Source organism: Periophthalmus magnuspinnatus, chromosome 16 (genome assembly GCF_009829125.3).
Source record: "Periophthalmus magnuspinnatus isolate fPerMag1 chromosome 16, fPerMag1.2.pri, whole genome shotgun sequence".
Classification (NCBI taxonomy): Eukaryota; Metazoa; Chordata; class Actinopteri; order Gobiiformes; family Gobiidae; genus Periophthalmus; species Periophthalmus magnuspinnatus.
The window spans coordinates 10,124,195-10,151,509 of record NC_047141.1 but is presented as its reverse complement, the minus strand read 5'-3'; the positions used below and the strand labels follow the sequence as shown (position 1 = coordinate 10,151,509).

General features: G+C 38.1%; 1 protein-coding gene and 1 non-coding gene across 2 annotated transcripts; both read left to right on the top strand.

Moving 5' to 3' along the window:
- The first annotated feature begins 6,945 nt into the window (after positions 1-6,945).
- On the top strand, positions 6,946-7,037 carry trnar-ucu (transfer RNA arginine (anticodon UCU)). The gene is given in 2 exon segments: positions 6,946-6,982; positions 7,002-7,037. It is a non-coding gene; the product is annotated as a tRNA-Arg (tRNA).
- A 3,270-nt stretch (positions 7,038-10,307) lies between these two features.
- Positions 10,308-19,951, top strand: LOC117383289 (cathepsin S-like). Its single transcript, XM_033980429.2, has 8 exons — positions 10,308-10,370; positions 10,951-11,081; positions 12,092-12,214; positions 12,824-12,973; positions 15,533-15,757; positions 18,525-18,687; positions 18,786-18,888; positions 19,005-19,951. Exons 1-8 carry the CDS (start codon positions 10,352-10,354, stop codon positions 19,102-19,104), a joined length of 1,014 nt encoding a protein of 337 aa, XP_033836320.1. The 5' UTR covers positions 10,308-10,351; the 3' UTR covers positions 19,105-19,951.
- The last annotated feature ends 7,364 nt before the right edge of the window (positions 19,952-27,315 follow it).

Genomic DNA, 27,315 nt, shown 5'->3' with positions numbered 1-27,315 from the left:
CATAAAATAAAACATACAACAGTCAAACATATAACATTTTAGGCCTGTTCATAGCAACAAAAGCCAACACTGGAGCAACCAGAGCCACGTGATCACTTCTGTCTCTCTGGGCCCCACTATCTAGCACCACGTTCATGCTTTGATATAGTACCTCGTTTGCTGGGTTCTCTAGGACTTGAATGATGTTGATCATCTTCAGCGCCACCTTATGGTCAGTAGAGAGCTTGTGGCACAGGGAGACCACCCCGAAAGCACCTGAGCCCAGGATCTTCTTCACCTCGTAACTCTCTGAGCCAGAGGAGATGATACTGTTCACGGCAACCGGGCCTTTATCGGCAACCATAACGTAAGAATAAACCTGAGGGAGGAAAGGTTTAAACAAGAATTGGTATATTTGTATAGAACAGTGACATAAGTACATTTTACATTTTGGTCATTGTAAATCTGACTTAACAAGACCACTGACTTTCTGTTAAAACTGAGAGACCACTTTTCAGAGAGCCACTTCTTCATAGCAAACACTGGATTGTCATTTACATAGTTTTTTTTTCTTTGTTTTTAATGGCTATGTGAAATTTCAAGCTGAACTAAACCAGGACTAGAACAGGACCAAGACAAGGCTACATCAGAACAAAATGAGGACTAGAACCGGATTAAACCAGTCCACATCCGGACTAAACCAGTCCACATCAGGACCAAACCAGGACTAAATTGGGACAAGTGTGAAGGTACATTTAATATCTTTACATTGCCTTGAGAAGTAGCCTAGTCTATTTTCTACTGGGAGTTCACGGAGATATCTTTAAATTAGTTGTAGTTAATTTCTATATTTTGTTGCACCAAATATAGTGTATGCTTTCCACAAATGTGAGGTAGCAAAATATTCAAAGATTTCCTGCAAAAACCTTCATACCATTTTGTAGATGAGCTCAAATCGCTGCTTCGATCAAACTTTGGGGGAGTTTGAGTGAAAACTGTAGGAGCTGCTTGAGAAAATGTGCAGAGGTATGGAAAGATGTGACCAACTCATGAAGTTCTCGGGAAAAAGTGTTGAACTCACACAGCTGGGTTGCCATAGTAAAGGGCTTACACATGATCAGTGACATCATCATGGCACATCGCCATGGAAATATGGAATCTGTGTGATATGAAAATAAAACTGGGAAAAGGCATAATTATATTTTATTATTTTGAGAAATAAAATTCATAAATGTACTTTTTTGAAGTTCTACACTCACAGTTGTAAATGATAAAATTAATGTATTTAATGGCATAATTCCTGTCTTGTAACTTCTATATTTTGTATAGATCTTACAATCAAATCTAAACAAATTGGTCAAATATAATTTTTTTTTGTTTTGCGTCCTTAAGCAAGACACTTCACCCACATTGCCTGGTATGAAAGCAGTGTGTGAGTGTTGATGGTGGGAGGGGCCAGTGGTGCGGATTGGTAGACTCTGTTCCGTCAGTCTGCCCTGGGGCAGCTGTGACTACATTAGCTTACTACCACAGAGTGTGGAGTGAATGAATAATGCACAACATTCCTAGATGGTAGTATATGTAATATAGGCCTAAAAACATGTATATTTTTAGGTATGATTTCACCTTCACTGTGGATGATTAAATCATCTCTGAATATATCTATTGAATTACAAGAGTCACTTTGGGTGGAAAAAGGGCAAAGAGCATGAGGCTTTCAGAAGGTTCTTGACAATGGACAGTTATCCATTATCAACAATGATGGGCCTTGTATTCTAACATTTGAGACATCTGGAGTTGTGTCTTTGTCAGAGTTATAAAAACATAGTTATACTTATATGATTATTATAAAGTCATACTGATACTGACCTGAAGCTGCACCATAATCCATCTTGAACGCCTCCTTCTGATCTTTGCTGATTTTCTGCCAAAAACATTTTATTTATAATTACTGACAAAGTTATCAAGAGTAAAAACAGAACAAATTGATCTAACACATTTATGACTCCAAAAAAGTGGTTGTTTTAATCTTGTAACATTCATTTGTTTATCTTAATGACTGGTTCCACATTGATATTATAAAGAGCCCATTTTAACACTGTAAGATCAGTCTTTTGCCAGGTTATACTTTTAACACTGCTTTAATTAAACCTGAACAAGAATCTGTTACTATCCATTTTTCAGCAGAAATATTTTAAATCGATCTGATATCCATAACAAAGATATAACTATGAATTTTACCTTCGCATCAGATAAACTAAAATATTAAAAAAATGTATTTTACAAAATTTTTATATTATTTTTTTTTTCTTTTTTTCTTTAGAGTAAATACTTTGTGATACCTCAGTCAGTCAGTATTTGGTATCGATCTGCCCAAAAGGACGAAGTTCTTCTTTCTTTAAGTTGATTTCTCTTGCTGTTGTTTCTTTTTATCTCTTTATTTCTTTTTATAACAACCTCTTTCACTTGAAAATAAAGGGCCCATTACACTATTTTCAGATCTATGTTATAATGTTGTTTGAAGTGCTCCACTTTGTTTTTAAACTCCATGCACCTTCACTAGAATCTTTTGGAGGATTTCAGCCCTGGAATTGCACATCTCTACTGAACTAAAGTTAGGAGTTGTTAACTTGAAAACTGCCACTTCATGACATCACAAGCTGGAACAGAGCATTTTAAGCTTTGGAGATATAGACAGAATAATAATAGAGGATTACTTATGGATGTCTGAATGAAACAAACACAACTCCAGGTATGTTTTTGACGAGGTATCGACATTATAACAAGACTGAACGCTCACAAGAGTCAGTTTTGTGTAATATATGACCTATATTACCTATGTAATATAGGAAAAAACTCATTTTTATTCATGATCTGAATATTTTATCTCGCAGCTCACAGAATGTTTTGTCAGTTAATAGGTTGTCGTTTTATTTCCCATATCCTTGAGATTTTCCATTAGGCTTCGCTCCAAAACTTTGAATGACTGTCTCTTTGTACCGAGACAGAGGGACATAATGGTGTTTCTTTTATGCATTGTAAACACTCATTTGATCTGAACCATAAATTTATTTTAAAGTTTTGTGACTGACTTGAATTGTTCCATGTGAAATCATTAACATTAGGAGACTACTTCACCCCTGTCCTCAAACATCTCCACTGACTCCCTGTACAATACATCCAACACAAGTCCCTCCATAACCTGGCCCCTCCCTTTCTCACCGACCTCCTCCATCAGCACTGTCCCACCTGCCACCTCAGATCAGCTGACACCAACCTCACTCCACCATCAGGACAAAGCATTGAACCTTGAGGGACCGGGTCTTTGCTGGAGCTGCCCGCTGGAACTCGCTCCCACAATCCATCTGGAGCTCGGACTGCAGCACTTCAAATCACTAATAAAAACTCACCTGTTCAATCTGATATCCCCTCAATAATTCCCACCATTGTCCTCTACTGTTTTTGTCGTCTTTGGCTGTAAAGAGTTAAGAGCTATATAAGTCTGATGTGTTACGATTATTATTACCAATGGGGGAATCGTTGTAGTCACCTCTGATTATGATATAGGCATTTTGATATTTTGACTGTACATTTTGAATCTTAAGACATAGTTGAATAAACATATGTTTGGCTCGTGTTGTTATACCCAATAACATTACATATGATTCAGTGAATATTAGTTCGCAGTTGAGTGTGAGTGTATGGTTGTGTTGATTTTTTTTATTATTTTTTATTTTGAATTTAATTAACCCACTGTCTGTACTGTATCTGTCTTTCTTCTTATTATCATTTTGAGGACCCCCTCAAAAATAAGATGGCCCATGTCAAGGGGCTTATCCTCCAAATAAATAAATAAATTAAATGATTGATTACTTGGATCAGAGTTATTCATCTGCCCTCTTCAGATGTTATAGTTTGGATAGTATCACCTCTAATTGTGTTTAATAAAATGGTGACTCTTTGAAGTTTGGGCTTCTTCTGCACCAACATAGATGATCTGTTTCTCCTTCATTAACACGACTCTCCAGAAAATGAAACCAACTTAGCAAATAAAATCTATTCCTTACCTAAATGAAAACCAATGTCTCTCCTCTGATGAGTCCAGGAGTTTATGACCAATTCCAAAATGGTCGTCCAGCACATTCTTCTTTTCTTCACTCTCAGTTGTTATTTTGCTGTCCACTAGCTTTAGATCAAGGCCTGTGTGAAAGTGATCATCTCTGCATACATTACTTTCCAATCACACAGGGCCCTGTGGAGCCATGGATAGTGCATTGGCATTTCAAGTGTCAGGACAGGTGAAGGTTGTGGGGTCAAGGCCCACCAGAGTGATTGTTTATGTCTTACCCCGTTGATGACATAGACACAAGAAGACAGATGGTGAAACAGGCTGAAAATTTTTTTACAATTCTCACACAAAATGAAGTCACAAAAAAATGCAAGAGAATACAATCACATTACTCAAAATACATTAGCTTGCAATGCTCCCTCCACTCAGGTAATATCAAAATACTTTGTTATTTCAGTAAATTTAGCTCAAGACCTTTCTGAAAGTAATCGTCTCTGCATACATGATCTTTTCTTGCTTTGAGGACTCTGTGGCACAATGAATAGCACATCACACTTCCGGGCTTTTAAAAGCAAGGGTATTCAAAGGTTGTACAGTCAAGTCCCATCAAAGTCATTGTTTATGTCTTCTCCCACTGATTACAGAGAAATCGGGTGAGAAATGGTTCAATAACCACACAAACTGAAGTTGTAGAAGAATACCTTCATATTACTTCGAAATAAGTTATCCTGCAATGCTCCCTCTACTCAAGTAATGCCTGTAACTTTTACTTTATTCCATTATTATTTCTGAAAGCGATCATCTCTTCTATTCCACAGTACAGGGCTCTGTGGCAATGTTCCCTCTAATTTTTCACGAGTCTGAGCAAACACACAAACTCCCTGAGCGTCCCATGGGCCACTGTGAGCGACATCAGACGTGCGCACTGTGGTCATGCTGCATCGCATCCATCCAAGTTAAATGGTTTATTAAAAGAATCAAATTGCCGCATTTACATTTCTGTTATAAGACTTTTAATTAAGTGCTTTAGCCACATACAATGAAAATGACAAAAATCTTGCTCATGACCTGTGTAGTATGTTAATGCTATTGGAAGTATAAATATTTTATTTTAACTATGGCAAAACATGAGCTTCCAACCAAACCAAGACAACTGTAAACTCCAATGTTGAAAACACACTTAATATTTTTATTATAAAGCTCTGACTTGTTTTATGAGTATAAGCCATTGTGTGAAGCTTTTGCTGTGCACTGAGTGAGATTGTCCTACTGTGTCTGGGAGACAGTCCGTTAACTCTTTTTCAGTATATGACACGATCATTTGATTTTTACATCTCATAAACTAGTGACAGTATCAATGACCAACACACACTGAGAGGAATCTGTATCTGCACAGCTGCTCTATTACTGTACATTTATATATCATATCAAAACACAATATAAAATGTATATTTGTACATAAAATATAGTCAAAATAAATATATATTTACAAACCACACACTGCAAACAGTGAACAAACACACACACACACTTCAAAATTTAAACAAACACACACTGGCGACTGAAAACACACTGTACATGATTGTACAGTGGGACAGTCTTTCTGCTACAGTGGCTCAGTGGTTTGAGGTTGGAGGATCGAGTCCCGCTCGGACCAACTTCTGTCATTGTGTCTTGACCCACAATTAAGTCAATAGCAGAATAAACCACGCTTACCGATCAGGAACAGCATCCAGTCCATCAAATCATTAGGTCCTCTGCTCCTCAGTCCATCATGAGATCTTCACTCGGTTCCACGAACCGCTCCGGCTCCGAGATGCCTCTAGTTTAACTTGTACAAACATCCACAGTGTCCTCGGTCGCGTACTTCCTTTGTTTTGTCCATTTCGTCATGTTTAAAACGCAAAACTGCTACAAAACAGTGGATAACAGTGCGCCCGAGGGCGGGCCGTCGGAACGTTAAGGGGATAAACACTTAGCATCATTAGCATCATTAGCATCATTAGCATAATTAGCGTCATTAGCATCATTAGCATCATTAGCGAGTCTTCAGTCCACATCGGCCACATCGGCTAAACCTCTGGTAGCGGCGCATGAGGAGCCTGTCAATGACGTGGATAAGCTGCACAAATACGTATGTGAATCACATAATTGTCTGGAGCAGCTCGTCCCCGGTCACACTCACTGACTCACATTGAAAAACAGCGCAGAATTAATTGCTGTGTGTGCGCAGCACAGATTTTCTGTGCGCGGAGACCGTGTCAGCAGTGCGCAATTGCGCACGCGCGCAGTTTAGAGGGAACAGTGTTCTGTGGGCTCTCAAGGCTTTCAAGTGTCAGGATATTCAAAGGTTGTGGGTTCGAGTCCCACCAGTGTCGAGAGTTATGTGTTACAGCACTGATTATACAGAAAAGTGGTGACAAAATGTTTCAATTCCCTCACAGACTCAATTTGTTAGAAAGAAGGTTGAAAAAAGCATCAGTGATCTCCCCTAGCTTTAGATCAAAGCCTTTGTGAAAGTGATCATGTTTGCATACATATTCTTCATTTACTGAGAGGCCTGAGTGTCACAATGGATACCTCATTAGACCTCTGGACTTTCGACAGCAAGGACATTCAAAGGTTGTAGTTTTGACTCCCATAGTCTCTGTTTATGTCTTCCCTCCTTGATTACATAGACAAGTGGAAGAAATGAGGTGAAAAATGGTTCAATACCCATACAAACTGAAGTTACAAATAAAGAATACATTCACATTACTTCAAAATAAGTTATTCTGCAATGCTCCCTCTACTTATGTAATTCCTGTAGCTTTTACTCTGTTATTCCACTAGCCCATTAGCTCAAGGACTTTCTGAAAGTGATCATCTCTACATATGTTAACTATGCCACATCAGAGGGCTCTGTGGCGCAATGGATAGCGCATTGGACTTCTAGGCTTTCAAGTGTGAGGACATTCAAAGGTTGTGGGTTCGAGTCCCACCAGAGTTGCTATTTTTGTCTTCTCCCACATAAACTGAACATATAAAAGAATACCTTCAATTTACTTTGTGATGCTCCCTCTACTCATGTAATGCCTGGCTCTTTTACTCTGTTATTCCACTAGCCCATTAGCTCAAGTTCTTTCTGAAAGTGATCATCTCTGCATAACTGTGTCCAAGGGCTCTGCAGAGTAACGGATAGTGCATTGGACTTCTAGGCTTTCAAGTGCAAAGACATTCAAACGTTGTAGGTTAGAGTTCCTCCCTAGTCATTGTTTATGTCTTGCACCATTGTTTACAGAGAAATGGGGCGAAAAAATGCTTCAATTCCCACACAAATTGAAGTTACAAAAAATGTAAGAGAATATGTTCACATTACTTCGAAATGCAACACTCCCTCTAATCATATAATGCCTACTTCCTTTACTTTGTTATTCCACTCACTTCAGATCATGGCTTTGGTGAAAACCTGTGAAAAGATGGTTCAACTCCTTCACAAACACAATTTGCTAGAAAATGGCTGAAAAAAGCTTCAGTTTTCACAGGAGCTATTTACTTGCAAGAAAACACTCCATTCATTTAATGCCAAAATCTTTTACATTGCTGTCCACTAGCTTTAGATCAAGGCCTTTGTGAAAGTGATCATGGCTGCATACATTTTCTTTGTTTGCTGTGAGGCCTCTGTGGTGCATTGGACTTCCAGACTTTTAAGTGCAAGGAAATTCAGAGGTTGTGGGTTTGAGTTCCACCCGAGTCACTCTTTATGTTTTACCCCATTGGTTACACAGACAAGAGGAGAAAAATGGCTCAAAGGGGTGAAAGTCAGTTTGTTCCCCACATTGATTACATAAACAATAAGATAATGGCATGATGAAAGAAGTTGCTAAAACAGTGAATAAATGGTTCAGTTCCCACACTTTCTGTTTGCGAGAGAATGTAAGATAATAACTGTCAGATTGGCTTGCTCTCTCCATTCACATAATGTCAAATTCTTTAACTTTGCTCTTTTACTTTTGTGAAAGTAATCATCACTACATACTCACTAGCCACACTAAGGGAGTGTGGGATATAGGACTGTGGAGGTTGTGTTTCCTCATTGGATTATCAGATCGCACACAGTTCACAGTAGCTATTTAAGACCCCGCTTCTCCAGGAAATGCGTAGATCCATGGTCAAAGTTACTCATTTATATGTGAGACGTTTTTATCATTCAGATTTTTATTTCAATTAAGTGGCCAATGAAATCCGTAACATTGAAATTTGAAACATTTCTTATGCCTATTTCATCACATCTTATTTTTTAATCTATTATATTATATATTAATATAATAATAATCAAATTTACAGTGTAAAAGACACACAGATAAGATCCTGAATTAAAAGATGAGAGAGACATGACAAACAATTAAAATTATTTTATTTAAAAAGGTTTTTCTTTCAAATATTCTAAATCAAATTGTAATATATGGCTAAAACAAAATAAAGCTACTAAATTTAGAAAAATGTATTTATTACAACATTAAGTTAAAAAGATTAAAAATATTATTATTTTCACCAAAATAAGTTCCTAGTTTGTGAACTGTGTTCACAAACTAGGAACGATGGCAATAAAAGGATCCTGATTCTGATTCTGATTCTGATTTGTGAACAAATGGCATTGAACTGAAAACGGTGTCTTTATGTAACTCGTGTGCTGTTCAGATTACTGTTCTGTCCTCTGCTGTGCTGTAAATAGCAGGGGCACACTATTACTCACAAAAATTAATGATTTTGGAAAATTTAACTACAGGACATATGCACATGCTGTACCTTGTAGAATTCTATCGCTAGATATTTTACAGTGAGTATATTTATTTGAGATTCTCCAAACATTGTTAGCATTGTCCTTGTTCTACTTTCTCTATAGCCGATTGTGTTGACAAAATTAGTTAACACTTGTAATGTGCCTATTCTTGATTTCTTTGCTGCCGTCCTTAAGCTGGAAGTTAATGTGGCACATGATTACACTATAAGCTGTTAATAATAAAAAACAAACTACTTTTTCACAGAGTCTTACATGCTTTATGCATTGTGTCATTATATTTTATGAAATAAAGTTTACATATGTAACCTTTACTTTTGTCTAAGGAGAAATATCAAACAATGAGAACCATTAAATAATTTTATAGCTGCATTGTTTCAGTTAAAGGATTCTACATGACTTTGTTCCCAGCCAAACCTTTCTACTAAACGTAAATGTAAACTTTCTCACACACTTTCTGTTGGATTAAATTGAATTTCTTTGTTATATGGGGGACTGTTGCAGCAGTTGAACTGATGACCATTCATGCCGTCTTACTGCAGTAGAGCCTCAGGTTTTACCTGGTGTTTTGTGAAAGACACTCCCAAATAATGAAATGAAAGTTTTAAATGATAATTAAATTCTGGTTTATTATTACCCATTTTGGTACGGCCTTTGTGGTCGACGGAGGCTACGGAGGAGCACCCTTCAGCACCAAGTGTGCATATCATATTGCGATACGGCACATGCTCAGATATAGTACTTCCTCTGCTGACTCTTCCAGGACTTCGGTGACCTTGCTCATCTTCAGCGCCATCTTTTTGTGGGTAGAGGGGTGTAGATGATTTTGCAAATTACATATCATTTTAACAATCTCATAACTCCAAAAATCAGGTACTAACTAGTGTGCATGTATTCGCAGCCACTGTCTTGTTATGAGGCTCTTAATCCATGTAGTATGTGACATCACTGAGCATAGCACTGAATTTCAAATGCCACTTTTGGATGAAATATTAGCAGAGGACATGAGGTTTTCAGAAAGTTGCAGGCAAAAACACATTACATGGTTGAATCTTTGTTTGACTCTACTGTGATAATGAGCTGTATTCAAGTTATCGTATGTACAGTTAAAAACATACAGCCATATTATATAACAAAAATAAATTACTAAATGACCAAACTTCTGTACAGCCCAAACATCCCAAAACAACTATTTCCCTCACTTTTATAAATATAAACAATGGAATTTTAATATAGTTGTGTCTCACTGGTGAAGAGCTGTTGTAACAAACTTTACTCCATGTTAAATCAATGGGAGCATAAACTGTGTCATGTCCCCAGACCATGTTAGAGTTTTATATAAATATTGGGAGGGAATTTGAGCTAGATAACAGGTTGCATCTTGCCCTAACCCACACTCTCTTACCTGTTTTCTTGTACATTTTAACCGCTGCTGTCACCTGTGATTGCGAAAGAGCCTCGTCACGTGACCGCGCGTGGCTTCATAAAAGAGGAAATTCCCCGGTTTCATTTATAGTGCAGATATGAGCTCAACGAGGAGAGGTACTGTACGAGCTTTTGTCACCTAAATATGTTATTAGACAAACACTATTTAAAGGCTAATACTTTATATCTGTTGAATATTTAGGTTTGGAGTGATATCTGAACGGTTATGCTAAGTCTGACTCGGGCACAGTGCACTTTTACTGTAGTTTAATAGAGCTAGCTAACAAACCGAAACTAAACAATATGTGCGTTAGTCTCAATGTGGTTAGCGCCTCCCTTCAGACAGATGTAAGGCAGTGTCCGACAGTAATCTGATCAAGTTTTAGGAAACGGTTTGGATGAGCAGCAACCCCCCCCCCCCCCCCCCCAAAAAAAAAATAAAAATAAAAATAAATGTTTTCACTTTTACATCAACTAATATTTAACCATTAGCTGTGTGATCACGTGACCCCCGCTCCACAGTTTGTACCAGGAAAAACATGGGTTTAGCAAACTGTTTACGAGGCTTAAATGCTGTTAAAAAGTCCTATGATCATTTTAAATAGGCTTATTGGAGTTGTTTCATTTGTATATGAAATATGGTATAATATAAATTGTGTTTATATATGTAAAAATGTGACCATGACTCATTTCCCAGGTGTGATGGTGGGAGGCTGGCTGCCGCTGTTGGCTCTGCTCTGTGCCACAGTCTGGGCTCAGTTTGACTCCACACTGGACAAACACTGGGACCTGTGGAAGAAGACTTACCAAAAGAGCTACAAGAATCAGGTGTGTTTTAGGCTGTGTGGGGCTATTTCATACTTTAAATAGATGGGATTCTCGCGTTGGGTTAGCAGGAGAATGTCTCACGTGATTCTTGACTTGGGCCACATAGCCTGTTTCGAACTGCACTGTGAAATTTTTACAAGTTAATCCCAAAATAATACCTATCAATAATACATAATTTTATGCCATGGACCAGTATTTAATTCTTTTTTTTTTTTCTTTTTTTTTTTTTTTTTATAGCATTTTCTTGCAATTTTAAGTCCAGGTGATTTTTAATGAGGTAACACATAAATACGTGTTGTTGTCTTTATGAGACTGCAAAGACAACAATGTGTAGTTACGTTGTTGTGAAGTTCACCAAATTCACTTTTAACTTTTGTAAAAAAAAATAAAATAAATATATAATATATATATATATATATATATATATATATATATATATATATATATATATATATATATATATATATATAATATATATATATATATATATATATATTTATATATATTATATATATATAATTTTATATATATATAAAATTACAAAATGTATCTATTAGGGATATAATATGTAACCTATTTCAGGATTGTGTAAGCCTACAGGAGTGTGCAATTAAAATCATAAATTAATGGATATCTAACAATTATTGCCTTGTTTTTAAGCAACACGTCTACAACTAAGTCTGTTAAATATATACCCAGGGGTGGTATTTGCTAGGCGGTCAGTAGAGTGTTCTCTGATCTGAATGTTCACATACATTTTTTTTTTTTCATAAGAAAGCATAAAAATCATAAAATTAATATTAAATTTGAATAGTAATATTTATTATACTTATATATGACAAAATCTTGTATATTCTCCAATATTATGGGAATAATACAGCGTTAATATAAAATAATGCTGTTGCACAATGGCACAGATATATTGCCCATTGCTTTTTCTATAAATAACACATTGTGACTAACTTTGTAATTTACTTGAATTCACAATAACTGTTGAAATCTTTGTTTAGGAGGAGGAGTTGAACCGCAGAGCAGTGTGGGAGAAAAAGCTGCTGTACATCAACAGACACAATCTGGAGGCGTCTATGGGCCTTCACTCCTACACGTTGGAGATGAACCACATGGGAGACCTGGTAACTCATCATAGAAAAAAGATCTGATCACTCTGGATGGTGAAATCAAATGTACAGTTAATTTTGATCATAATCAGAGTAATTAAAACATTACAGTGGACTCATACACACACTATCACATGATAAAAACAGATACAGAATCAAAGTCTACAATTGACCCATTTCCATTAAAATCATGACACAAGTACACATCTTCTAAACAAGTTTAACCAAGCTTGACTTGTACCTAACTTTTTCTTTTAAAACATTTTTTAATCCACAGTGTATTGTAAAAGCAGCAAATTATGAAAAATATACTTTTTAAGTTTAGGTTAAATAAGAACCATAAGGAGCTATTTGATCATTTAATTTTAATTCTATATGATGCATACACTATATGACGATGGCACAGTTGGTTGTGTTTTCACCATTCATCTGGAAGAGCCAGTTCAACCTGGCCAAGCACACGTTGCTCACTCCAGGCAGTTGTGACAGGAAGGGCGGTTTATCATTCAACTGGATTCCTCTAAACCAATAAAAATTTAATAAGAAAGTAAGCAGTAATGGTAGTGGTAGTAGTAGTAGTAGTAGTAGTCGTCGTTGTCTACAGCAAATGTGTTTCCTTTGCAGACTGATGAGGAAGCCAAGCAGTTGTATACCATGCTGAGGGTTCCCAGTGACCTAAAGATGGCGCCATCCCCTCTCTTTTCAGCAAATGCAGACATACCAGACAGTGTGGACTGGAGGAAAAGCGGCTATGTGACCCCAGTCAAGAATCAAGTGAGATATTCTCCCCATATCTCTATGTACTGTATGTATTCAATTATGACTATTCTATTTATGGCACATTTTTCTCACATCATTAATAATTGATAATAAATAAAAATAAGGCACATCTTAATACTTGTTTAAATGACTCATATCATTATGTTTAACAGAATCCTTTTAACATTCCTTTTGAGACTAAACCCCTATGGACAGGTGTTGTGTTATACCACTTTAAACAATGCATCTGGTTTAACCCGGTGTAGTTACTATGTATAAATACTAAGTCATTGGAATATTTATATTTTCATTTTAGTTGCACTATATAGATACCAGTGTCAATTGTAAGTAGTCTATATTACACTGAACTGTTATCCTGGTGGACTTATCCAGTGTTGCATTTTTTTCTGGATTGTTGCTTATATTTTACACCAGCCATAATACAATAATCTCAAATTGAGCATAAGACAAAACAGGGTTAGCCTACAGGCTGTGCATCACTGGCATGTAAGTTAGCAATAAGCAGATTATGGGTTGTATCCTGGCTAGATATCGCAATCGTTATAACTGGTCTTCATATATTTCTCTGCTGATTGGTGAATTAATATGGAACTTAAATTTAAAATCTAATTGCAGAATATTTTCAGTTAGATTTTTTTCCCCCTCAAATCCGCATTTAGCCCTATTGACAACTCCAACCCTTGTTACTTCTAGAAAACTAGCAAAAATGTAAAAAGCAATTCTATTACACATCTTAAGTTAACCATACTTTTCGCTCATTGGTGGAACGCATGACTGCAGCTGAAGAGAATAGTAATAACTTGTCCAGCAGGTTAATTTGTTTCCTGGTGTTCTCCTGGGCTCTGTATTAAACAAGATTCTGCCCTTATACATATTACCGATGTGGTGTTGTGCAGACAAGTATCATTCAACCAGAGACCCACTCATATCGATTCTGGCCGGGCTTCTGTGTTAACATGAAAAAGTGAAATTGACATATTCCCAAAGAGTCTAGCAGTCCTTTAACCTCGTCTCCTCCACTGGACCATGTGTACACTCATGTGCTGCCAAACACTGAATACAGCTCCAGTCAGAGGCCAGAGAAGACGTGTGCTCACTTTAAATAAAATATGCCAGGCGCAGACACTTCCACTTGATTCAGTTCATTTCAATTTCACGTTATGAATCCCTGAAGAGAGATTCCACTACGAGGCCTCTTCAGCTCCTCCGATTAATTGATTTGGAGGTGATTGCTGCTAAGATGGAGTTCTTACGGGTTCAGTCCTGTAGGCCACAAGTAGACATTCTATGTGGTTCAAACACAGGAGATGCCCGGTCATCGCTGTGTTCAGGTGGTGTCCTATGACTATTCATGGTTTTTAGAGTGATGAAAACTTAGCACTGTTGCCATAGCAATAAAAAACACAATGATGGTCAAAATAGTCCTCAAAATGTCAGCATAGAATGTGATGGCGAACAGCCTGCAGTCTTGTGAATGGTGCGTACAGTCAGATTTCATATTGTACTAAACAGAAAAAAATATTATGAGTTTCTGTAAATGTAAAGCTCAAGAGTAGGCGGACTCCTTCCATTCATTTTTCCATTGAAAATGTATCTTAAAGGTGTGCTGCTAAATTTTGCTAGTGTGAGGGAACACTGCCTGTACGTCTCCATTCAGATTTTTCATTCTGTTTCTATAATGTTCTACAGTATAGTAACTTCTGTATCCCCATGGAGACAAAAAGGCAAATATTCAAGTCAAATCTTTAGAGAAGCAGCACCGCTCATGATATTGTAGCAATCTGGTGTAAGGAAACACGTGAAATTTCTTCTGCTTTTTTATTTTCTGAACACAAGGGTTATTGTAGACTGTAGCTCATGCCAAAACCTAGAGCCAGTCTTCAAAACAGACCAGTAACTGACAAATTGCATGGTTTCAGATGACATCACAACATTTTATAGGCCAATAATATTTAATACAGATGGGGAGCAGCTAGAATTAATATTGTTAAAATGCAGATTGAAATAGCAAGTTCTAGGGTCAAGTTACTGTTTGAATATTTGTTAAAAAGTGCAATGCAATGAATAGGGAAATCTGGCTCCTTCCCTCCATCGGGGAGTATGGCGTCATCACATTTTAGGATCTGAAAACCACCAGTAGAACTTTCACATCCTCGTCTGCATAGCAACCAAATGTCACATGCAAAAGCAGTTACATTAACAACACATGAACAGTTACAAGAACAGAAAAGGTGCCAATGAAAAATAGAGTCAAAGTGCTCTCTTTGCATCTCCTTGTATAAATACATAAATAAAGAAAGAAAGAAAGTCACCTTTACTTCTAAAATCAGAAAGGCTCACTGTCCATAGCTGTGATGTCTAAAATGTTACTCAAAAGTGACATGACTGACATAATTTTGTATATTCTTTTTACCATAAATGTCTAAAGTAAAATACATTTTTCTCTTAATTGTATATTTTTTCCAATCTTAATTTCAAAATAATCAGTTTTCACTCCAGCTGAATGTGTATAAGTGTGGCTGTGTATAATGATGTTCTTTTCTCATGATGCAGGGCAGCTGTGGGTCGTGCTGGGCCTTCAGCGCTGCAGGGGCACTGGAGGGTCTGTTGGCCAAGACCACAGGGAAACTGGTGGATCTCAGCCCCCAGAACCTGGTGGACTGTTCAGGGAAATACGGAAATCATGGATGTAATGGAGGCTTCATGAGTCAAGCCTTTCAGTATGTCATCGACAACAAGGGAATCGACTCTGAGAAGTCCTACCCCTACAAGGGCACGGTAAGGTGTTACATTTAAGTCTTTATTTTGTAATGCATAACAAAAAATTAAATACATAGAAACAAAAACAATGAAGACTCAAAAGACAAACAACTGAGGTAAGGACATTACTAAAACTAACCATGTAGACGTTGGAGCTCCCTCAGCTGTAAACAATTTGCCTAGCAAATCCAGAATGACATCTCTGTTATTTTTATACAGACATATCAGTCTAGTCCCCACATCCTTTGTTGCGTCTCAAGTCCAGTCAAACGTGATCGTGCAGTCAGATCAGATTTTTTCAGTGACAGATGTAAAACAAAGGAGCTCATTGGTCATCTGCGATTTAAAAGAAAATTAAATTTATCTCAGGTCAACAGAGTTTACTGCTTCGCTTATTTACTCTGCAGAAATCTGCAATGTTTTTCAGCCCCCTGTGATATTTCCCTTCATTTTTCCCAATACTGTGGACCATACCTGTCCCCGATTAGCTAACCCACCTGTCAATCATGCCCATTTGAAAATGGGGAGAGTCATCATTGACCAGACTCACATCTTTGTAAAGTATTGAAGAAGTGTGTATTCTGGATCCCAGGCAAGTAAACAAAGGGAATGAACAATGTGAAAATGAACAATGAAGCCCTTAGGCCTGTCAGTGCTATGCTAATAAAGACATGCGTTTGTTGTGAACACAGTTTGACCACAGAACGATTCTGGTGGTGGTTTAGGGATTAACAAAAAGAACTGCAGGAGATTTTTTTTTATGCACAGAGCATTTTTGAGTACTCAGAAAAGACAACTTCTCTGAACACTTGATGGCGACTGGAATAATGTATTAATGAAGCAAGCATGAATATAAAACAAAATGTAAATCCAGATACGTTTTTGATGAGAGGGCAACAATATAACAGTTAAAAGCTCAAAAAAGTGAATGAGGTGTGTGTAAAAGGCCATTTCAATCAATTCAATGTGTTTTTGTAGAGCCCACTATCAGATCTCAACTATTTTATAAAGGCCTACCAACACAAAGTTAGAAAATCAAACAGTAAAGCTGTCATTGGTCAATAATAGACACATGATTAACCAACATTCATTGGAAACAAGCTAATGCATAACTGTCCCAGAGAACCCACCTTCCTTAGACACTGCTTCTCGATAAAGAAAACTTAAATTCGTCCTGATATTGATCATCTGTGTTTGTTTGAGTCCTTAAAATTTAAAGCACTCATAATGTTGGTGCTGAGAGCAGCTATTGTTTATATTTATTGTTTTATAGTTTAAAATACTACAAGCCTTATTGCATCAGAAGGTAAAGTCTTCTACTGGTAACAGAGGCACTTTCACAATATCTGTTGGTTGTACTTATACATACATACAATATTGTAAATGATGACTTTATACAGCATGGAACGCTGTATAAAGAAATTAAATAGCTTGAAAAATGTTGGCTCAGAGGATAAAAATTTCCTGTGACTGTGATGCCTTTCTATGTGAAGTTGATGCGTTCTCTCATGTCTTGTTGAGCTTCCGGTGTGTGCGCTAGCTTCCCTGTTCAACTAAAAACAATCCTCCAGCTAGGTACTCTTGACCAGGATTCTGGCTTAAGACTGGATGATGATCCATGAGTTGCCCCAGTATTTTAAGTTGGATATCATGTAGAGGACAAATTTTGATTAAATATAACATGCAAATGCTTGTACTTTTTATTATTCCTTTGTCTTCTTTTAATATATAAAATAAGTACTTTTTCATGTAGTGAAACGAGTGTCAGAACATAGGTTGCTTGTGGGTTTTGTACAATTGAAAACATGGTGTTGTTTGAATGGTCCGACAGAGGGATCAGGTGCACACTCATGTTTACAGACGCTCACTACCAGACTACGTGGGTGGACCGGCAGCAACTAGTTTGGCTTCAGGCACTACACAGAATCACACTTTCTCAAGTCTCAAGTCTGCAGTTAATGTCTCTTTAGAGCAACAATGAAATAATCGGATGAGATGCCATGTTTCTCCTCGGGCCCATGTGCTTTGTGGAGGAGGAAGCCAGCTCTGAGTCCGTCCAGGCAGCGTCAGCCTCGAGAAGGTGGCGCGGTCATTCTTCCTGTTCAGTGTTCACAATAAACCCGGCATGTCTGTGAAGAAACTGATGAGAATTAAACCATCTACACTTTTTGTAGTTGCACTTCAGACTAAGCTGCAACCGGAAAGTTACTCAAAGAAGCAAGCCTACATGCACCAAAATAGGAATTAAATGTTAAATGTTTTACAGTTCATCGAAAAAATATTTTTCTCCACAAACAAACACCATGTTCCTAAATGGGAATAAAAAAACATGATTTTCTAAAATTTGCAGGCACAAAATCTTATCAGACAATTTACCATTAGATTGCATCAGACGTCCATCCAATTTTGGGCCACTTTGTAGCATGCGTCTCTCAAAACCAGGATATTGCCTCTTGAATCTTCTCATATTGTTCAAATTCAAAACAAAATATGACTTCTTTTACCTCAGATTTACAAATAGTGTTTTGCTTGTTGATTCTGTAGAAATCAATGCTGTTTCTCTGTCCTGCTTAATTTTTTTCTTTCTTTTGACCTTGTAAACCTACATCTCTGATTTGACGCCAAAGCACCATGCGTTTCTCTGATTGGTTAATTCACCTGTCAATTGCAAACATTTCGTGGAGATGGGATACGGTTCCAGACCAAACGTCTTAAGCGTATGGTCTTAGGTGACCCAGACAAATTCTCCATCCTTTTGAAAACTTGAACTTTCAACTGTCCACAGGCAGGTGTTTGCAGCTACAACCCAGTGTACCGTGCTGCTAACTGCTCTACGTACTACTCTGTAAAAAGCAGCGAGGATGCTCTGAAGCAGGCGCTGGCTGTTGTTGGACCCATCTCAGTCGCTGTTCATTCTTCATGGCCAGGCTTTTTGCACTACAAATCTGGTGGGTTTATAGTGTTTCTGCATTCATCCAAACCTGAATTATTCATATAATCTAATATAAAAAAAAACATGTTAGCGTTAACTTGTCTGCTCTTTTAGGGGTGCTAGACGACCAGGCTTGTATGGGGCTAGTGGATCATGGCGTTCTAGCTATCGGATATGGCACTGATGGTGGTCGCGACTACTGGCTGGTAAAGAACAGGTGAGTTTTCCCGTAATCTTAGAACAAAATAAATGTATTTATCTGAGGCAAAAGCCATTGTATGAAAGGCTATTTACAAATTTGTGATTAATATAGTGCATTTTTATTAATTATAGCTGGGGAACATCTTGGGGAGAAAATGGTTATATCCGGATCGCTCGCAACAAGCGAAACATGTGTGGCATTGCTTCATATGGAGTATACCCGGCCAAGTAAACATCACAGCAAGTTGAACACTTTTTGTGGCAATGATAATAAGTACATTGTTTTACTTGTGTCAGTGCCTGTCTGTTCTGCTAAGGCCAAAAAGGCTTCATGCAACCTATGTATATATTCCTATTTTCTATCTTATCACTTTTTCATATAGGTTTATGTAGGCCAAAAAGGTAAAAAAAAAAAATTGTTTCGCTATTTCTACTTCATTTTATTCATGTAAAGCAAAATTAAATGGACACAATGAAATATGTTATGTTACATGTTGCATTTAATTCACATATAACTCAGAAGATGCAATGTGTTACATTGATTCCCAAACTAGACCAATGGAGATGGCTTGAGCAAATGACAGGTTAGAGCACTTTTCACTAAAATATAGTTAACATTGTTATATTTAAGATGTTACTAAAAAACATTACTTTCGTTAAGTTTATAATTTTACGTCCTGGTTGAGGTACAGATAATTCCAGTCACCTAGCACCAATACTGTAAACAAGGGCTAAAACTACACAATGCTTATAATAAGACAAATAAAAATAGATGATCACACCTTTTTTTGTTAAGTGAAGGTTTAAGCTGTCAGAAAAATGTGTTCCTTGCATAAATTGTCTTTTGGATGGAATTTTCTGTATTGATGACATAAGTTAACATTTTACCACAGGAACTATCCCAGCAATCCAAGTGATAATTAGAAAACACAAAAACCTCTGTTGCACTTTAAATGGGATTAAATTTAAACCTGTCCTAACTCTATATGCAAATGCAGATAGGGGAAATGATTGATTGCATTTGTTTTGATAAATCAACTTAATGAACTTATGAATGTGATTAAACTTACATGTGATAGATTTTTGCCTGTTTTAGCCTTATTTTGAACTCAATGTGATGGTATTTCAAAAAACATGTCCATGAAAAATTTTACAAGAACATTTTTGGGGGAAAAAAAGGAAACAATGATAACAGAACAACTATATTAAAACTCCATGTCTACATTGCATCCACATTTGGTTTAAAATCCTCATCACAGTGACCAGACCAATATCCGTCCATCAATGCATTTCCTTGTGACACCGTGGACATCACATTTTACATGAACGACTGGAAGTAAATCTGCCATAAAAACGCCCTCAAACGCTTTCATTGACTCCTGAGGAAATTGCTCTGTTGGTCAATTTAGCTTTTACATGTTACGACTGAAGCTACGGCAAAATCAATAGGCGCGTCTGGTGAACATCTCTGTCCGGTCGGTGCGCTGTTGACGTGACTGCACGTGCCTTCAAAAAACGTCATCTCACGTGAGGCGCTAGCTAGGTCGTTTTATTTCTCCCAAAGCTTTCATCAACTAGAGTAAATTTATTAATGGACTGATCTGTCAAGCAGTCGATAAATGTAGCAAGAGCAGTTAGTCTGAAGATGCCATTAAGTGTGATGGAGAGTTTTACTATGTGATTTTAAAGGCGTCTTGAATATAGATGTGTTTAATCTCTTGAAAACCCCTGTTAAAGGCTGAGTTATTGTTTATGATCAACAAATTAGAGGTAGCATTGACTGATGCACTAGATTTTAAGATTATCGGAAATGTTAGATCCTGTATAGCTTGAAAACAACTATCACTTCATAAAATATATATTAAAACATACATTGAATAGTGTTATTAATATAGTAAATTTTTGTCATTTGCTTTAATATGATCATTTTCCCGATCTAGAGCTCAAAATTGTGTCGCCCTGTGATGTAATCAGGTGGTAATGTAGTGCTAAAGTGCATACACCTTCATTAGAACCATTATAACATAGGACCTTTAAGTGAATGTGTCTGACATACATTTGCCCAGTCAGGTTAGTTAATAAAACATTAAAGTAGTTGCCTTGCTGTTCACCTTATTCCTTATTCACTCTTACAACATTTTGTCCAGTTGACAGATTTAACTTGGGCTTTTACCATGGATCACACCTGGTCGACTGAGGGATTACACAGACATCTTATTCCTGAAGTTGCTGTAGTCGCTGCCATCACTATTCAGGTTGTATTAATTTGCACGGGGCTGCTAATCTTGATAGCAAATACGTTCTATACTGACTACAGAGCTGTGATGTATTTTTGATTGTTGTTGCATATAAACTTTGAACAGTCTATGCAAACCAACCTACTTTATATCATATTTTAGCAGCAAACTTTTCCCAAATTCTCCATTGAAAGGGACGGGAAGAAATAAGAAAGTGGGTGGGGGTGGAATAAGGTCAGTACTTTGTTGTGTTATTATTATTTATTATTAGATATTGCTTCAACAGCTTCATGTAAGCTATGTATATATTCCTATTTTCTATCATCACTCTTTCATACGGGTTTATTTATATGAAAAAGTGAAGCTTAAATGATGGCAAATAAAGTGTTGATCTGATAACAGGACATTCTTTGGAAATCAAAGTTCATGGCAAAAGTGTGTGTAAAGGTGTGTAGTGTAAAAGTACAAAATGGTGACCTTTTCAAGACACTGGTGTGGAGTTTGGCCTTTAGAACCTTGAACATGCTGCCCCTTTGCCCCGAGGCGCTGAAAAAAGTCCACATGATACGAGGTTGGGTTACAAATGAGTCGTTTTTATTTTTTTAGTGCAACATCACAACAAACAATTTTCACATGAGGTATTCAAAGGGATTTTCTTTAGTTGTTGATACAAAATGTCCCACCATGATTGACGTTTAAAGTGTTGTGTTTCTTTTTTAAAGCCTTTGGTTTGGTTAGCCACATTCATTAGTAAGTCTAACACATGAACAAGAATGGCACAATAAAGCATGGTGGGTTGGGTCCGAGCTGAGGAAAGTCAGACTCAGTCTAATATAATATTTCCCTCAGCTCTTTCCCAGTTAAAGCTTTTATTATGAATTTCAATAATTCCTACTTACAACAGTGGGATCAAACAGGATTTCAACTACACTAAACATTTTGGAAAGAAAAGATGGAAGGGTGGTTTACAAATGTGGAAAAATAGCTTTTGTCTCCTCTGAACTTTTGAATGAGCATTTTTGGGCTTTTCTTATACAGCAAGTAATGATTTTGGAAAAAAAAAAACAACAAGGAATAGGCAACGTTGATTACAGCAAGAACCTCCTTGCTTAGATTGTCACCTCCTTCTTTTTGGTCTTGAGAATGATTTCTTTATATACAGAACATGAATCGATGGAACACTATCATACTGGACTTTGGCTGGACCGGAGCCGACTTGGCTTCTGTAACAGATTGATTCCAGCACATTTGGTTTGAAGTAAAAGGCATGAAGAAAAGACGGATGAACGGACAAGAAAGATAGGATAGACAGACAAACATCCTGACAGGATGGATTCTTTGGTTAAGAAAAATCTTTGCCACACAACATCGCACACAGTTGAGGTAGATGGGTAAAGTCTTCATGTACACAGAGGGTGAGGATGGGGGACAGATGCAGGGAAATGGGGATCACAGTCAAAAGACTTCCATCTGAAGACGCTGCCTCATGTCAGTTTCTCAGTTCCAGCTCAACATAATACTGTCTTATGTAACATGAATCCCAAGCACAGGGAAAACCTCTGATGCTCTTCTGAGTCCTCTGAGTGCTACGCTAGCTCTGACAGGGAACTGCTAAAACTACCCAAGAAACAGACCCATTCAGCAGTTACCCATCAATCTTTGGTTGTTCTTTTTGGTTTATCAAAAAATACTTTTTTTGTCTTTTTGTCTAAAACATAAGTATACATTATCTCCTGCTATTTAGTTATAATCCCACCCAGTTTAGACTTGCATTAGTTTGTTTTGTTAAAAGTGGCCAGCTCTTTGGGATCAAGACTCACTTCCACTCCTGACATGTAAACTACTCATTTAGGGCAAACACAATGCTTCCTGATCATTTATGTGATCATACTGAGCTATAGAAATAAATCATAATGCATTGCCCTGGAAACAGTTCAGTGACAGTAATTCTCACAAAATACAGACCACCACATCCATGGTGTAAGAGGTATTTTAGGCTAATTTTGAATCCTCCCACAGAGATGTGAGCATCTCAAAGCATGAACATGTCTCCTGTCTTAATTGTTAGTCCAAGGCCTGAAGAATTCTTCATCTGTCTCACAGTTTCTATTGAAGCCACTAGAGGGTGCTGCAGGCTAAAATGTTAATGTGGTGCACCTGCTGCAGCCAACTGGACCCCTTGTTTGTGCCTTCCTTTCCTCTCTGTAAAGAGTGCTCCACTGTTTGACACAGAGCAGAAGGTGGCTCACTACAAACAGCCCTGTCTCCATTTTAGTCCCAGAGTCTGCGAGACAAAGGCAAACCTGAAAGGTGTCACCTCTCCTTTGATACAATGACAGAAGCAAGCAGGGGTTGGTAGAGGAGCCTCTAGCCTCTTTTATTTTTAATTTTTCTCCCCCCAGAACCGACTCTGGTGCACATCCCTACCACTGCTCCCCTCCACTCTCAGCATGCTTACAATTGTTGCTCATTAAAGTTTAATTCCTCTCTATGCCTCACTACCCCGACACCTCCTGTTCCTCCAATAAAGCCTGCTCCCTCCCCACTCTCCTGCCACTATCCTCATTCTGGATGATTCAGCCTCCTCTCTGATCTACCCCCGCCCTTCTGAATGCCCCCTAAAGCCCACAGGTCTCGCCAAGAGCGGACCCCAGACCAGATACCCGGAGAGGAGACAGGATGAAAAAAACCTCCCCTTTGAAGTCGGTGAAAAAGTCGATGGCCTCTTTCATGACGGCCCGTCTTTCAAGTGCACACTGTGAAGGGGGCCCTGGCTATGCGCTCCTCTTCCAACGCTAAAGACAGGAGAGACAGAAGAAAGCAGCCAGAGGAGTGGAAGGGTGGAGAACGGCCACTCTTTGGCAGCACTGGCAGGGGGCAAAGTACAGGCTTTTGGGCGATTTGACCAGGAAAAAATTACTAAAATATTGTCTGAAACAAGAAAAAAATCAGAACATGGTTGCAAGTTAACTTGCATAGATCAAGTCTCAACTGGTACATAATAATTTAAGTAACAAAGAGGTCAAAGAGTCTTAACTGACATCCCTGTAAGACACAGGACATTTTAGCACCACTGGAAACTTTCAGTATGGCCAAAAGTAGATCAATTGAGCCTGGAAAAGACTAAAAACAATGTATCAAATTTAGGAGGACGTTCTGGATAACCAAGAATAGGAGCAAAAGCACAACAGTATTTTTAAATTTTACTCAACTCAAACGGCAATCCGACCCACCTCAGACAATGCACAAATCCTTCTTCCAATCTCAAAAGTAAACCTCACCAAGACCTCTAAGCTTCTAAGGCCTCTTTAACACCCAGATGATTATTACTAAACACCCAGAACAGTTTGGGAACTGAGACAACTGGCAAAAGGTTCTGGCATGTGGAGGACATGGGTATTACACTGAGCTGGACACACAGGAGACAGAGCCAGAGTAAGGACTGCACTGGGGACCAGTGGGTGGGTTGCAGTCAGGTGGGCAAATGGAGAAGGGTCACAACCGCACATGTCCCTCGGCAGACACATGGTACGCCTGCTATAGGCGACTTGGATGGACTTTCAGAGCCTTCAGACAGAGCTGTTAGTGAGTCCCCAGATGCTCGACACACTCTGCCAGATGGCACTGGTCTGAACAACACTTTACTAGCAACCTGTGATGTCTGCAAGATGCCACATCATCATTGTCATTATTATTACTGTAATTATTTATACTATTACTCATTAGCACAACATTCAAATAAGCTTTGGCCTTGTGTCATCAGAGACAGTTGCAAAAAAAAAAATTCAATAATTGTAGAACAAAAACAGCCTGGCCTTACAGACAGACACGTAACTTCACTGAGTGAGTGGGGTAAGGACTGGGTACAGGGTTTGGGGATTTAGGCCGTACATTCAGGGAGGCAATGTTTATCTTTGGTATTACGATGGGATTCTACAGCTAAAAGTGCCCATCAGAAAAAAGTTTTCAGTTTTCACACAGACATACAGAGCATCATTAAATAAATACTTACAGTATATAGATAGCATAAATAAATAACTAAATAAATAGCAAGGAAATAAACAAAAATAAAACAATAAATACCCTAATGCCTTAATAAATACATTGATCATATCAGCAATTGCATTTGAAACGTTCTTTCTTCACTTGGCTATAAAGAGGCATGTTAAAGCCTTCATGGAAAAGAAAAACAAATGGCATTGGCAAGGCTAAAACAACCGCCTTGCACTTCCAACGGGATCTATAAATAGTGATGTGCTTGAAATCTGTACAAAACGAGCAGAAAGAATCACATTCCTCCTCACATTTTTCTGTAAAAAAAAACGTTTGCTATGGAGCAGATGTTTAGCCATTGTTGGAAATGCAAGTGAAAAAAATACTACAACATCACTATACATTGTGTCCGATGTACTGTTTTCCTCTGGTATTTTTGGCGAAATATTTTCTTATTTTTTGGCTTAAATGAGAGACAAAAATGGCTGTGAGCTTTTTTTGCATGGAAGCTCATTCAGTGTCTTCAGTGTTTTGCACCAACCAAGTCTATGTTTTCTCTTTCCGGCACTTTCTCCTAGCAATCACTCATTCAGTCCTGGCAAAATGGTATGACCCAATGGGATTCCTTCTTGAAAACTCTGATTAATTCAAGAAAGGAACCAGTTGATGGTGAATGATTGACAGCAGGGACATTGAAGAAGCCCTGTGATATTCCAGGCTTCACACTGAGGTACAGTCCAGGGAAACATCATCACGACAACACATGCTAAGAAATTCAGAAAAAATTGTATAATAAAAAATGCCTTTCCCTTTACTTTGATTTGAAAAAAAAATCAGGATAATATTGGGGAGGATTAGCGTCTTTGGATGATGGTGAACACTTCTGATTAAAGAAGTTACACAATGGTACTCTCCAGTCCCCCTTGATTCTTCACATTTGGAGAGATGACTATCGATTTGAAGGTACACCAAAATATGCTTCCTCCTGATTTGTGATACCCTCATTATCTCTATTCTACAAAATAATGCAATGAGATGGTGTCTATGTAAGGGTGTGACTCCTCCAGGAGTCAAATCATCTGGGCACCCTTTAACTATACAGGCAGGATCTCACATCCTGCATTCATATCACTATAGGATACAGCTCCCTTTCATTTCAAGAGAGCGATCAACTTTGGTTTGGAAAAAAATGCTTCAACAATACATCATAAAATCATCTAAATAGCTGGCTCCGTCACTCCTACAAATAACGAGGAGGACATTTATTACGGCTGATCTCTGCCTTAGACCAGTCTATGTGCCCCCTTGCCCCTTCCTCTGGTCGGAGCATCTTCACGCTGTGCTGCAGGACACCGCGGAGGAGGAAACGCTGGACCCTGAGGACCCCGTGGAGGATGGACGGCCCTCGTCTGCCCACTTGTTGAGGTTGCGTCGGCGGGCATTCATGAAGAAGTTGCTGACTGTGGACAACTCGAGGCCTAGCTGCTGGGAGATGGTGACCTGCAGCTCCTTGGTTGGACGATGGTTCTCCCTGAAGATAGCCATGAGGGTGCGCCTCTGCAAGTCGGTGAACACCAGCCGGGTTCGCTTGGGGCCCTGATTACGCTCCATCTTGCTCTGCTCCTGCTCCTTCCTTTTGCAGGCTGGAAGCACACGGATAAAAAAGAAAAATGGCAAATTAAAATACAGACAGGGAGAATGGGTTAGCTAACAGGCTGGCTGGCTAACTAGGACAAATGGATTAAGCTCACAGAAAGTGGATTTGTTGAAAGAAAACAGATTAGCTAAGCAACTTTGATTAGTTAAAAGAGATGAATCAGCAACTTGTTTCACTGTGCTGTAAAGGAATCAAGATGTTCAGGCCTTCACGTCTTATTGCCAGTGAGCTGCTGTAGGCTGCCCGGATAAAACAGATAACATCCAAGCCAAAGCTCTTAAGTTTTCCTCAAGGTTTTCATTATGCTCTTTACTCTCCGTTTGATGTTGGGCCCTGCAGACTAAAAGGCAAAATGTATTAGGATGATCTTCTGACAATACCCATATCATCCAAAACCAAGAGTAAACACACGGGGCATGTGAGGGTGCTACTTTGAACAGAACTGCCAAATCTTTCACCCGAGCCTAAATGTTTTTTTTTTCATATAGCTAAAGATCCTGTTGTTTACTTATTTATTGCTCTCCACTAAAGTGTTTTTAGATGACCGCTTAAAAAG

Bases quoted from the DNA above. Each gene is read 5' to 3' on its own strand.
- LOC117383289 (XM_033980429.2), top strand. The intron at 12,974-15,532 runs GTGAGATATTCT...CTCATGATGCAG, and splicing joins TGACCCCAGTCAAGAATCAA to GGCAGCTGTGGGTCGTGCTG. The intron at 18,688-18,785 runs GTGGGTTTATAG...CTGCTCTTTTAG, and splicing joins CTTTTTGCACTACAAATCTG to GGGTGCTAGACGACCAGGCT.